This window comes from Anomaloglossus baeobatrachus, chromosome 5 (genome assembly GCF_048569485.1).
Source record: "Anomaloglossus baeobatrachus isolate aAnoBae1 chromosome 5, aAnoBae1.hap1, whole genome shotgun sequence".
In the NCBI taxonomy this organism is placed as follows: domain Eukaryota; kingdom Metazoa; phylum Chordata; class Amphibia; order Anura; family Aromobatidae; genus Anomaloglossus; species Anomaloglossus baeobatrachus.
Window position 1 is genome coordinate 310,004,580 of NC_134357.1, and position 12,261 is coordinate 310,016,840.

At 47.6% G+C, this 12,261-nt stretch overlaps 1 protein-coding gene across 1 annotated transcript in view; it reads right to left on the reverse strand.

The window, feature by feature from the left end:
• DGKE (diacylglycerol kinase epsilon) overlaps positions 1 to 12,261 on the reverse strand; it is a 76,604-nt gene that overhangs the window by 55,923 nt on the left and 8,420 nt on the right. Inside the window, exon 3 of the mRNA XM_075349710.1 lies at positions 7,968 to 8,087. Within this exon, the coding sequence (XP_075205825.1) occupies positions 7,968 to 8,087 (120 nt within the window). The remainder of the gene's footprint in view (positions 1 to 7,967; positions 8,088 to 12,261) is intronic.

A 12,261-nucleotide genomic window follows, 5' to 3' on the forward strand; every position in this document is an offset into this window, starting at 1 on the left:
AATGTCTGTTGTGTAGGAGCGGATGGCACACACAAGCACTTCCGTGTGCATCTGATCCTACAAAATAAACGATCGGATGCCGTATGTCCGTTCCGTTATTATGGAACAGTTTCTATTCTGTTCCGTAATAACGGACCGTGACTCAATACAAGTCAATGGGCCCGCAAAATCCCTGGAAGCCGCACGGAAGCACTTCCGTGAGACCTCCATCGGGTGCCCGTGCAGTCTGTGTCCCGCTCATTAGGCTGGGGAGTGTCCAATAACGGTGGACCTCCCTAGTCTTAGAATACCAGACCACAGCTGTCCGCTTTACCTTGGGCTGGTGATCCAATTTGGGGGGCACCTCACGTTTTGTTTTTTGTTTTAAATTATTTATTTAATTTAAAATAACAGCGTGGGGTGCCCTCTGTTTTGAATTACCAGCCAAGGTGAAGCTGCCAGCTGATGATTGCAGGCAGCAGCCGTGTGTTTTACCCTAGCTGGCTACAAAAGATAGGGGGGACCCCACGTCTTTTTTTTTTTTTTTTTTTCTTTTTTGGCTAAATACAAGGCTAAGCACCTTTTAGTGCCACATGAAAGTCACTAAAGAGTACCAGCTTAGAATATGCAGGGGGGTGGGACATTATGTATGTCTTTCTCATCTATTATCTATCTATCTATATATCCATCTCTATATCTACCCATCTATTTATCTACCCATCTATTTATCTTTCCAGCTACTTCTGTTTTTTGCGGTCCGCAAAAAAAACGGAAGTCACACGCATGACACACGGATGCGTCCGTGAAAAAAGAAGGGAATTTTGTTACTTACCGTAAATTCCTTTTCTTCTAGCTCTTATTGGGAGACCCAGACGATTGGGGTATAGCTACTGCCCTCCGGAGGCCACACAAAGCACTACACTAAAAAGTGCAAGGCCCCTCCCCTTCTGGCTATACCCCCCCGTGACATCACGGGTTCTCCAGTTTTAGTGCCAAAGCAAGAAGGGGGAAAGCCAATAACTGGTTTAAACAAATTAACTCCGAGTAACATCGGAGAACTGAAAAACCGTTCAACATGAACAACATGTGTACCCGCAAACAACAAAAAAATCCCGAAGGACAACAGGGCGGGTGCTGGGTCTCCCAATAAGAGCTAGAAGAAAAGGAATTTACGGTAAGTAACAAAATTCCCTTCTTCTTCAGCGCTCTATTGGGAGACCCAGACGATTGGGACGTCCAAAAGCTGTCCCTGGGTGGGTAAAGAAATACCTCATGTTAGAGCTGCAAGACAGCCCTCCCCTATGGGGAAGCCACTGCCGCCTGCAGGGCTCTTCTACCTAGGCTGGCGTCCGCCGAAGCATAGGTATGCACCTGATAATGTTTGGTGAAAAAATGTGCAGGCTCGACCAGGTAGCTGCCTGGCACACCTGTTGAGCCGTAGCCTGGTGTCGTAATGCCCAGGACGCACCTACGGCTCTGGTAGAATGGGCCTTCAGCCCTGAAGGAACCGGAAGCCCCGCAGAACGGTAGTCTTCAAGAATTGGTTCTTTGATCCATCGAGCCATGGTGGCTTTAGAAACCTGCAACCCCTTGCGCGTACCAGCGACAAGGACAAAAAAATGCATCAGAGCGGCGCATGGGCGCCGTGCGGGAAATGTAGATTCTGAGTGCTCTCCCCAGAACTAACAACTGTAAATCCTTTTCATACCGGAGAACCGGATGAGAACAAAAGGAAGGTAAGGATATATCCTGATTAAGAAGAAACGCGGATACAACCTTAGGGAGAAACTCCTGAATAGGGCGCAGCACCACCTTGTCCTGGTGGAATACTAGGAAGGGAGCCTTGAATGACAGAGCCGCCAGCTCAGACACTCGCCGAAGCGACGTAATCGCAACCAGAAAGGCCACTTTCTGTGACAGGCGCGAAAGGGAAACTTCCCTCAGAGGCTCGAAAGGCGGCTTCTGGAGAGCAACTAGTACCCTGTTCAGATCCCATGGATCTAACGGCCGCTTGTACGGGGGCACAATATGACAAACCCCCTGTAGTAACGTGCGCACCTTAGGAAGACGTGCTAGACGCTTCTGAAAAGAACACGGATAGTGCCGAGACTTGCCCTTAAAGGGAGCCGAGCGACCAACCTCTTTCCCAACCAGATTGCAGGAGGGAAGGCAAAGTAGGCAATGCCGATGGCCAGGGAGACACTCCCTGAGCAGAACACTAAAATAAGAATATCTTCCACGAGTTGTGGTAGATCTTGGCAGACCGCGGCTGGCTAGCCCGTCTCATGGTGGCAATGACGTCGTGCTCACGGTCGACCGACGGTGAGGTGCCACAGATCTCGGTACCACGACCTCCCCGGCCAGTTTGGGGCGACGAGGATGGTGTGGCAGCAATCGGTAGCTGGAACTGTGACCAATCCTGAGCCAAGGCGCCTGTCGCCAGAGCTCTTTGATCGTAAGACCGCGTCATGAAAATCGGGACCTTGTTGTTGCCGAGAAGCCATGACGTCGACGTCCGTCTTCATCCTGCGGCTACAGATTTCTTGAAAACAAACGGGTGCAGAGCCCATTCCCCTGCGTCCACGCCCTGGCGACTGAGGAAGTCTGCTTCCTAGTGTTGTACGCCCGGGATATGAACAGCTGATATGGTGTATGCTCTGTCTTCTACCCATAGCAGAATCCGCCGGACCTCTTGGGAGGCTTGTCGACTGCGTAGTCCGCCTTGGTGGTTGGTGTATGCCACCGCTGAGGATAGTCCGACTGAATTCGGATCTATTTGCATTCCAGCCACTGCAGGAAGGCTTGCAGTGCAAGATACACTGCCCAGAGCTCCAGCCCACTGAGTTGAAGAGTGGACTCCTCTGAAGACGGTCTTTGACCGTCTGGAAAAGTGACACGTTCCTGTGTAGGGACATCGACTTCCCTCCCATAAGCGAAGAATGTGCTATTGAGGCGGACGCAGATGAAACTGCGTGAAAAAAGCTCGCCTCTGGATGAGGCGCCTCCTTGAAGGAGAGACTGCCCCCTCGTCTGTAGTGAACGCTGTTTGTCCAGCGGAAGCTTCACTATCGCTGAGAGAGTGTGAAAACTCTCCAGGAGATGCCAGCGATTGGGTTCAACCTTGAAAAGTTGAAGACCCACCCGAAACTCTGGGAAGGGTCCAGCGCCATGTTCAGGTTGTGTTGGCATGCTTCTAAAGGAGAGTGCCTTGACCAGTAGATTGCCCAAGTAAAGGATCACAGAGTGACCGTGAGAGCGCGGGACTGCTCCCTCTGCTGCCACGAACTTGGTGAACACCCGTGGGGCTGTCGCCAGCCAAAGGGTATGGCTACGAAACGAAATATTCTCGTCTTTAATAACGAATCGTAGCCAACGCCGGTGCCTCGGAGCAATCGGCACGTGTAGATAAGCATCCTGATGTCTATTGATGTTAGGAAAACTCCTTGAGACAGAGAGGCAATGACGGAGCGGAGTGATGCCATCCGGAACCGCCTGGTTTTCACGTGCTTGTTAAGCAGTATAAATGCCAGAACGGGACGGAAGAAGCCGTCCTATTTTGGCACCACGACCAGGTCGGAGCAAAATGCGTATCTGGTTCCTGAAGAGGAACAGGGATTAACGCTCTTTCCGCCTGCAGAAGAGCCTCGGCTCGGTCGGTGCGGTAGTTTGAAAACAAACTGACTCTCACTCACAGGCCCTTGACCTGCGGTAGGTAAATGCCGCTAAAGCGGGGGAGTCTGCCCCCCCGCGGTTGCGGAGTGAGAGGGCTGAAAATTATGAGGAAAAACACTTTGGTAGCGGGTCCTCCGGCTGCCTTCCCCGGGCGTGATTGAGCCCGCTAGGAATCTATGCCCTTCTGGGCTTTTTGAGTCGTCTTGGATAGTTGAATGATTTCATTCAACCCTTACCAACAGACTATCACTAGATAAAGGCAACCTGGTTAAGCACTTCGTTGGAAGCAGCCTCTGTTCCAATCTCTCAACTACTAGCCTCTGCGTAAAAACACGGAGTTGGCGGGTGCCACTGACGTCCGGCTCGTAGAGTCTCGGACAGCAATAACAGCATGATTCGCCATGCCGACATTGCGAGTTAAAGACGCTGCTGGGACCGAGAGTACCTGTGACAGCGACCCCCTGCGCAATACTAGCTGAAATAGCTTGGAGTGCCTTCACGGCTGCGACTGCCGGAGCAACCGACCTGCCGATAGCTTCATAGACAGATTGCAACCAGAGGCCAATCTGCCTGTCAATGGCATTTTGAAGTGAAGTCCTATCCACCACTACAACTATAGATCTAGCTGCAAGCATGGAGATTGGGGGATCCACATTTGGATACTGGGTCTAGCGCTTGACCACGTCAGGGGGGAGCGACACGTGTCTCATTAATACGGTCGGAGAAACGCTTATCGTGATAAGCGTGTCGTTTCTGGACTGCTTCTCTGGAGTCAGAGTGCTAAACAAGTACTCAATATACGCTTGAGATACTGAAATAGAGATTTCTCTTGCTGTGAAGCTGACCCCTCCACTGGAGGAGTTGAGGGAGAAATACCCAACCTTTCGTTGATGGACGCAATAAGATTATTCACTATAGCGTCACCATCCGGTGTATCCGGATTGAGAGCGGTCTCAGGATCAGAGTCCTGAACAGCTACGTCTGCCTCAACGTACAGAGAGTACTCCAGCTGGGACCTTGACCAGTGATGGAGTCGAGGGCTAATCCCAGCGAGCCCGCTTAGGCCATCTGGGACTGTCGACCGTGTCGGATGCCTGCTCTCTGGGATGCCTGGAATCACTCTGGCGCCTTGAGATGCTCCAAATCAGGGCGGCCAGGGTCATTGCAACCATATTGCCCACGGTCTGCTTGGGGTGCAAAGTCTGTAAGATGTCAGTCATAGTCACAGACAATATATCAGCGGAAAAACTGCAACTTCGTCCCTGTCTCTGGACAGAGATCACAGGTGGTTCTTTTGGCCACATATAGCAGAGACCCCGGTTGAGCAATTGCACGCACTGGGGGTCCTGGAACCGTATGACATGCAGTACAAGCAGCATAGAAAGCCCGTGCATTGGCAACTTGTCTTTTTCTGCTGTTGTTGTCTAGCTATCTAAGAGCCTAGCCGAGGATAGCGACCGTACAGTGAATAGTCATACAAGCATGAAGTACAAATAAACACTTCAGTACATGTAGTACACGCAGCATTGAAAACTTGTGGCTTGGCACATTTGCTCTTCTGCTGCTGTTGTCTATTTATCTAGGAGCATGAGACAAGGATAGCGACATACAGTGAATGTATAGCATACAAGCCTGACAGTAAACACTGCAGCCCATGCAATCCAAGCAGCATTGAAAGCTTGCGCGTTAGCACCCTAGCCTTTCTGCTGCTGTTGTCTATTTATCCAGGAACATTAGCCAAGGATAGCGACATACAGTGAATGTATAGCATACAAGCATGACAGTAAACACTGCAGCCCATGCAAGTCAAGCAGCATTGAAAACTTGTGCCGTAGCACCATTGCTCTACTGCTGCTTTTGTCTGTTTATCTGGGCGCATTAGCCAAGAATAGCGACATACAGTGAATGTATAGCATAACAATAAACCGTGCAGCACATGCAAGCGAAGCAGCATTGAAAGCTTGTGCCTTAGCACAAATTGCTCTACTGCTGCTGTTGCCCAATCTGACAGTAAACACTGCAGCACATGCAAACGAAGAAGCATTGAAAGCTTGTGCCTCAGCAGCATTGCTTATTTGCTGCTGTTGCCCAGAATAGCGACAGTACAGTACAGTGCATAGCATATCAGCACACAGTCCAAAAACCCACTTCAGCATTAGTGGTGTCAGTACTGCTTACCGCCCGCACAAGAGCGGGTGCGAGGTCGCCCAAAAACCTGTGACTGGTTCCGTTCTCCCAGAGTGGAAACCATAATGGCTGCCGGCTTCTCTTCCCCGTCCTGTGCAGAGGGGCGGGCCGTGGGCGAGCCCCAGCCAAGAGCGGGAACCCGGCGTCTCACTGTGTTCAGTGAGAGGGGGCTGGAGAATGCAAAGCAGACTCCAGCTCCCTGCGCTGAGCTTCTGTACAGCGTCCCGCCCCTCCTCTGACTGGCAGGGCTGGGGCGGGAACGAAACGAAAGCTAGGCCGCAAAGCCGGGGACTCGAGTAATAAGCGCGGCCGTCCTATGTGCACGGCCGACGCCGAAGTCCCCCGGCGCACCACAAGTCCCAGCCGCGCCACAATGTAAAAAACAATCAGCAGCGGCCGGCGCGGCCGTTTTCAATACATAAATTCACTCAGCAAAGCTGCAGTGAATAATAGCACCAGCGCTCCGCGCTGTTGTCCCCGGCGCACTAACACTCCCAGCAATGCTGGTGTGTGTGTGCGCGCTTGCCCAGGGACACAGAGTACCTTGATGTAGCAGGGCCCTGTCCCTGACGATACTCAGCTCCATATCCAGCAGGTTCTTTTGGGTCTGTGGATGGAGCTCGGTCTCTGTGCCCGGAGACCGGTAAGATCCCACTTCACCCAGAGCCCCTCATGGGGATGGGGAAGGAAAACAGCATGTGGGCTCCGGCCTCTGTACTAGCAATAAGTACCTCAACCTTACAACACCATCCACGGGTGAGAAGGGAGCATGCTGGGGGCCCTATATGGGCCCTCTTTTCTTCCATCCGACATAGTCAGCAGCTACTGCTGACTAAAATCTGTGGAGCTATGCATGGATGTCTGACCTCCTTCGCACACAAAGCTAAAACTGGAGAACCCGTGATGTCACGGGGGGGTATAGCCAGAAGGGGAGGGGCCTTGCACTTTTTAGTGTAGTGCTTTGTGTGGCCTCCGGAGGGCAGTAGCTATACCCCAATCGTCTGGGTCTCCCAATAGAGCGCTGAAGAAACGGCCTTTTTTTGCGGACCGCAAAAACGGAACGGTCATGTGAATGTAGCCTAATAGCGAAAGGGCCCCGAGCCGCAAAGGAAGATTAGTTAAAAAGGAGGATTCCTGGTGGCTCCTTACTGCCCTTTGAGTGACAGGTCTCTACTATACATGCATGGAGAGACCCGTCAGATACTGGCAGCGGGTGAGTAGAAGATCCTGGGGACCCACCTGTCCGACTAGTTTTCTTTGCAGCTCGATCCTAGGCGGCTTTTAAAGTAGGTTTTTCAGATTCAAACATACCTGGCTGAGATCATATAGCCAGTGCATGATACATACTGCATGATCCACAGGCAGAAGTATCAGCTGCCAAGGTCCCTTTAAGTTATAATGTTTTTTCATTACCCATAGACATCCAGTATTACAAAAGTGACTCTAAAATAATCAAATGAGAGTATTTTAATGTTTTCAGAGGGAAAGATGATACGCATCTGAAAAGATACAGAACTCTCCATTTCACAGGAGATATGGAAATTGCCTAAAAAGGTACAATATGTGCACAAAGTTTAATAATTTCAGACACTTTTTACTGCTATACAGTTCTGAAATGTGTGTAGAAAAAAAAAGGTGTAAAGAAAGGTGTCAAATTTATTTATAAGACTGGTGTCTTTGCTTTATATAATGCTGATATTAGGATGATCATTATAGGAGTCAAGTTATACAGTGAAATAGTTAATGAGCCCAAGTATATTCAGTCTCTGCCAACCAGTCAGATGTACAGCTGCAGCTTGTACTGAGCAGTGTGAGATCTCAGCAGCGGGAGGGACACTGAGGAGCTGTCAATCAGGCTTGGTTGGTGGAAATTTAGTATAAGCTTTCAAATAGCCGTACTAATACAGATTCTCAAAGTACACCAGCCTCAACAGGTCCAATAGATCTAATTAGTAATGTCTACAGTTTGTGTTATGTAATGTGGTGCCAGATCTACTTTAACAATATGCGAAATATACTAGGTTTAACAAATTGCAACAAATTTATCTTAAAGTTGCCATTTTGATGAATTTTGCTTTATAAACTTGATGCACATTTCTATAAAAGTACCGCAACCCTTGTTTACCCACCTGTAAAGGATTAAGAAGACCTTTAAATTCACTCACTAGAACTTCACCCATATTGTTTCCACTGCGTGTGTTGGCCAGAACAATTAAAGGGCTCCAGTTGCTTCCCATGGTAGATATTAACTAGAAAACAAAGTGATAAGATTTGGCATCAACAATAAACTGTATTATACAATATGGGAAAAATGTAAATATCTAATAAGGACCAGGAAGCAACAAATGATGCTTCAGGCCAGATCGCTTTGGCTCAGGCAGTTATAAACTGATGTATATACAGCGCCTTGAAAAATCATTCACACCCAGTACTGTATTTGTCGGACCATAAGACGCACCCTGGTTTTAGAGGAGGAAAATAAAATTTTAAGCAAAAAATGTGGACATGACACTGTTATAGGGCGAGGATCTGCTGCTGACACTGTTATGGGGGTAATGTCCCCCATATTGGTAATGATCCTCCTACCTTGTATATGATCCCTATTCTTGTATATATGTCCACCATCCTGATATAGCCTACATCCTAATACCCCCATCCTGCTACATACCCCCATCCTGCTACATACCCCCATCCTGCTACATACCCCCATCTTGCTGTTTTTTTTAAAGACTTTGTAATTTTAAAAAAGGTAGTATTTTTTGGCTTGCAACTTTTTGAACATTTTTTTAATGTAATTTTTTTAGTAAAATAACCCAAAAATTAGCAATTCCTGATTTTTTTGTTTTTACAGTATTCACCAGGAGAGCTAAGTGACAAGTTAGTTTTATTGTTCATGTGCTTATAACATGCGGTGATGCCAAATGTGTGTCTGTATTTATGATTCTATAATAAAGGACATAAAAAGAAAGTCTGTCTGTAGTTTTTACATTTCTTCATTTTATGAACATTTTTTTCTACTTTGCTGATACAATACACACCCATTCTTAAGGTCCAGTCACACTAAACAACTTAACAGCGATCCCAACAACGATAGGGATCGCTGGTAAGTTGCTAGGAGGTTGCTGGTGAGATGTCACACTGCGACGCTCCAGCGATCCCACCAGCAACCTGACCTGGCAGGGATCGCTGGAGCGTCGCTACACGAGTTGCTGGTGAGCTCACCAGCAACCAGTGACCAGCCCCCAGCGCCACGTGGAAGATGCTGCGCTTGGTAACTAAGGTAAATATCGGGTAACCAACCCGATATTTACCTTGGTTACCAGCGCACGCAGCTACACGTGCAAAGAGCAGCGCACACTGAGCGCTGGCTCCCTGCTCTCCTAGTTACAGCACACATAGGGTTAATTACCCGATGTGTGCTGCAGCTAAATGTGCACAGAGCAGGGAGCAGCGGACACCGGGTGCAGCTGCACAGGGTACATATATAGGGTATAGAGTACAGGGTGCAGCTGCACAGAGCAGCGCACACCGCTTAGCGCTGGCTCCTTGCTCTCCTAGTTACAGCACACATCGGGTTAATTACCCGATGTGTACTGCAGCTAAATGTGCACAGAGCAGGGAGCAGCGCACAATGCTTAGCGCTGGTTCCCTGCTCTCCTAGCTACAGCACACATCGGGTTAATTAACCCAATGTGCCCTGCAGCTACATGTGCACAGAGCAGGAGCCGGCACTGACAGTGAGAGCGGCGGAGGCTGGTAACAAAGGTAAATATCGGGTAACCAAGGACAGGGCTTCTTGGTTACCCGATGTTTACTGTGGTTACCAGCCTCCGCAGAAGCCGGCTCCTGCTGCCTGCACATTTAGTTGTTGCTGTCTCGCTGTCACACACAGCGATCTGTGCTTCACAGCGGGACAGCAACAACTAAAAAATGGCCCAGGACATTCAGCAACAACCAACGACCTGACAGCAGGGGCCAGGTTGTTGCTGGATGTCACACACAGCAACATCGCTAGCAACATCGCTGCTACGTCACAAAAGTTGTTCGTTAGCAGCGATGTTGCTAGCGATGTTGCTTAGTGTGACGGGGCCTTTAGACAGGGACAAGAGGAGATCACACATTATCTCTCCCATGTTCCAGCAGCCCCCCCCCCCCTTTACTCTTTCACATTGGCTGAAGTGAGGGGGGGGGGGCATTCTACCGTAACAGGCTGTATCTCAGCTATAGAGGCAATCGCTGGTTTACTAGTGGCGAATCTCAGTTTCACTCTTGTAGCTACAATTTAAGCTGTAATAAATCCAGGACATAATTTCCTCCATCAATGTAGATCCACTATACAGCCAGGGCTGTGGAGTCGGTAAGCCAAACCTCCAACTCCATCATACAGTTGAAACCAGAAGTTTCCATTTGCTCTTTATAATAACACATCTGCATGCTTTTCTCACTACCTGACATGAAATCAGAAGAAACTTTTCACGTTTTAGGTCAATTAGGAACCAAAATTATTTATATTTGTCAAATGCCAGAATAATGAGAGAGAGATTAAGGCATTTGTTATTCCTTTCTGCAAAGTCAAAAGTTTCCATCCATTTCATTAGTATTTGGGGCCATTGTACTTAACCCCTTCACCCCCGGCCACTAAAACACCCTAATGACCGGGCCATTTTTTGCAATTCTGACCAGTGTCACTTTGACAGGTTATAACTCTGGAACGCTTCAACGGATCCTGGCGATTCTAAGATTGTTTTTTCGTGACATATTGTACTTCATGTCAGTGGTAAATTTAGGCCGATACTTTTTGCGTTTATTTGTGAAAATTTAGGAAATTGTGTGAAAATTTGGAAAATTTCGCAATTTTCAAACTTTGAAAATTTATTCCCATAAATCTGAGAGATATGTCACACAAAATAGTTACTAAATAACATTTCCCACTTGTCAACTTTACATCAGCGCAATTTTCGAAAGAAATTTTTTTTTCGTTAGGAAGTTAGAAGGGGTCAAAGTTCATCAGCAATTTCTAATTTTTCCAACAAAATTTACAAAATATTTTTTTTAGGGACCACATCACATTTGAAGTGACTTTGAGAGGCCGAGGTGACAGAAAATACCCAAAAGTGACCCCATTCTAAAAACTGCACCCCTCACACTGCTCAAAACCACATCCAAGAAGTTTATTAACCCTTTAGGTGCGTCACAGGAACCAAAGCAATGTGGAAGGAAAAAATGAAAATTTTACTTTTTAACACAAAAATGTTACTTTAGCCATAAAATTTTCATTTTTACAAGGGAGAAAAGAGAAAGTGCACCCTACAATTTATTGTGCATTTTCTCCTGAATACGCTGATACCCCATATGGGGTAAAAATCAATTGTTTGGGCGCACGGCAGAGCTCGGAAGGGAAGGAGCGCCATTTGAATTTTTGAACACAAAATTAGCTGCACTCATTAGCGGACGCCATGTCGGGTTTGAAGATTCCCTGAGGTGCCTAAACAATGGAGCTCACCCACAAGTGACCCCATTTTGGAAACTAGAGCCCTCAAATATTTTTTCTAGATGTTTGATGAGCACTTTGAACACCTGGGGGCTTCACAGAAATTTATAACGTTGAGCCGTGAAAAGAAAAAAAATTTTTTTTACCACAAAACTGTTGCTTCAACTAGGTAGCTTTTTTTTTCACAAGGGTATCGGGAAAAAATGCAACATAAAATGTATTGTCCATTTTCTCCTGAGTACGCAGATACCTCATATGTGGTGGAAAGTAATTGTTTGGGCGCATGGCGGGGCTCAGAAGAGAAGGAGCGCCATTTGACAGCGAAATTGGTTGGAATCATTAGCGGACGCCATGTCACGTTTGGAGACCCCCTATGGTGCCTAAACAGTGGAGATCCCCCACTAGTGACACCATTTTGGAAACTAGAGCCCTCAAATAATTTTTCTAGATGTTTGGTGAGCACTTTGAACACCTGGGGGCTTCACAGAAGTTTATAGCGTTGAGCCGTGAAAAGAATTTTTTTTTTTTTTACCACAAAACGGTTGCTTCAATTAGGTAGCTTTTTTTTTCACAAGGGTAACAGGAAAAAATGCACCATAAAACGTATTGTGCAATTTCTCCTGAGTACACAGACACCTCATATGTGGTGGAAAGTAATTGTTTGAGCGCATGGCGGGGCTCAGAAGAGGAGGAGCGCCATTTGACTTTTCAAACGCACAGACGCAGTTCACTGATCGGCCGCTGCAGGACGCACGGTCGGATGCGATAAAAAAAAGCGTCGAGGGATACGTAAAAAAAAAAAGTCACGCCAAAAATTGACCATGGATGCCGATCCGTTATCTGCATCCCTAATCAGCGCTCAGCGGGACGCACGGACGGATGCGATACAAAAAGCGTCGTGAATACGGAAAAAAGTCACGCCAAAAACGGAC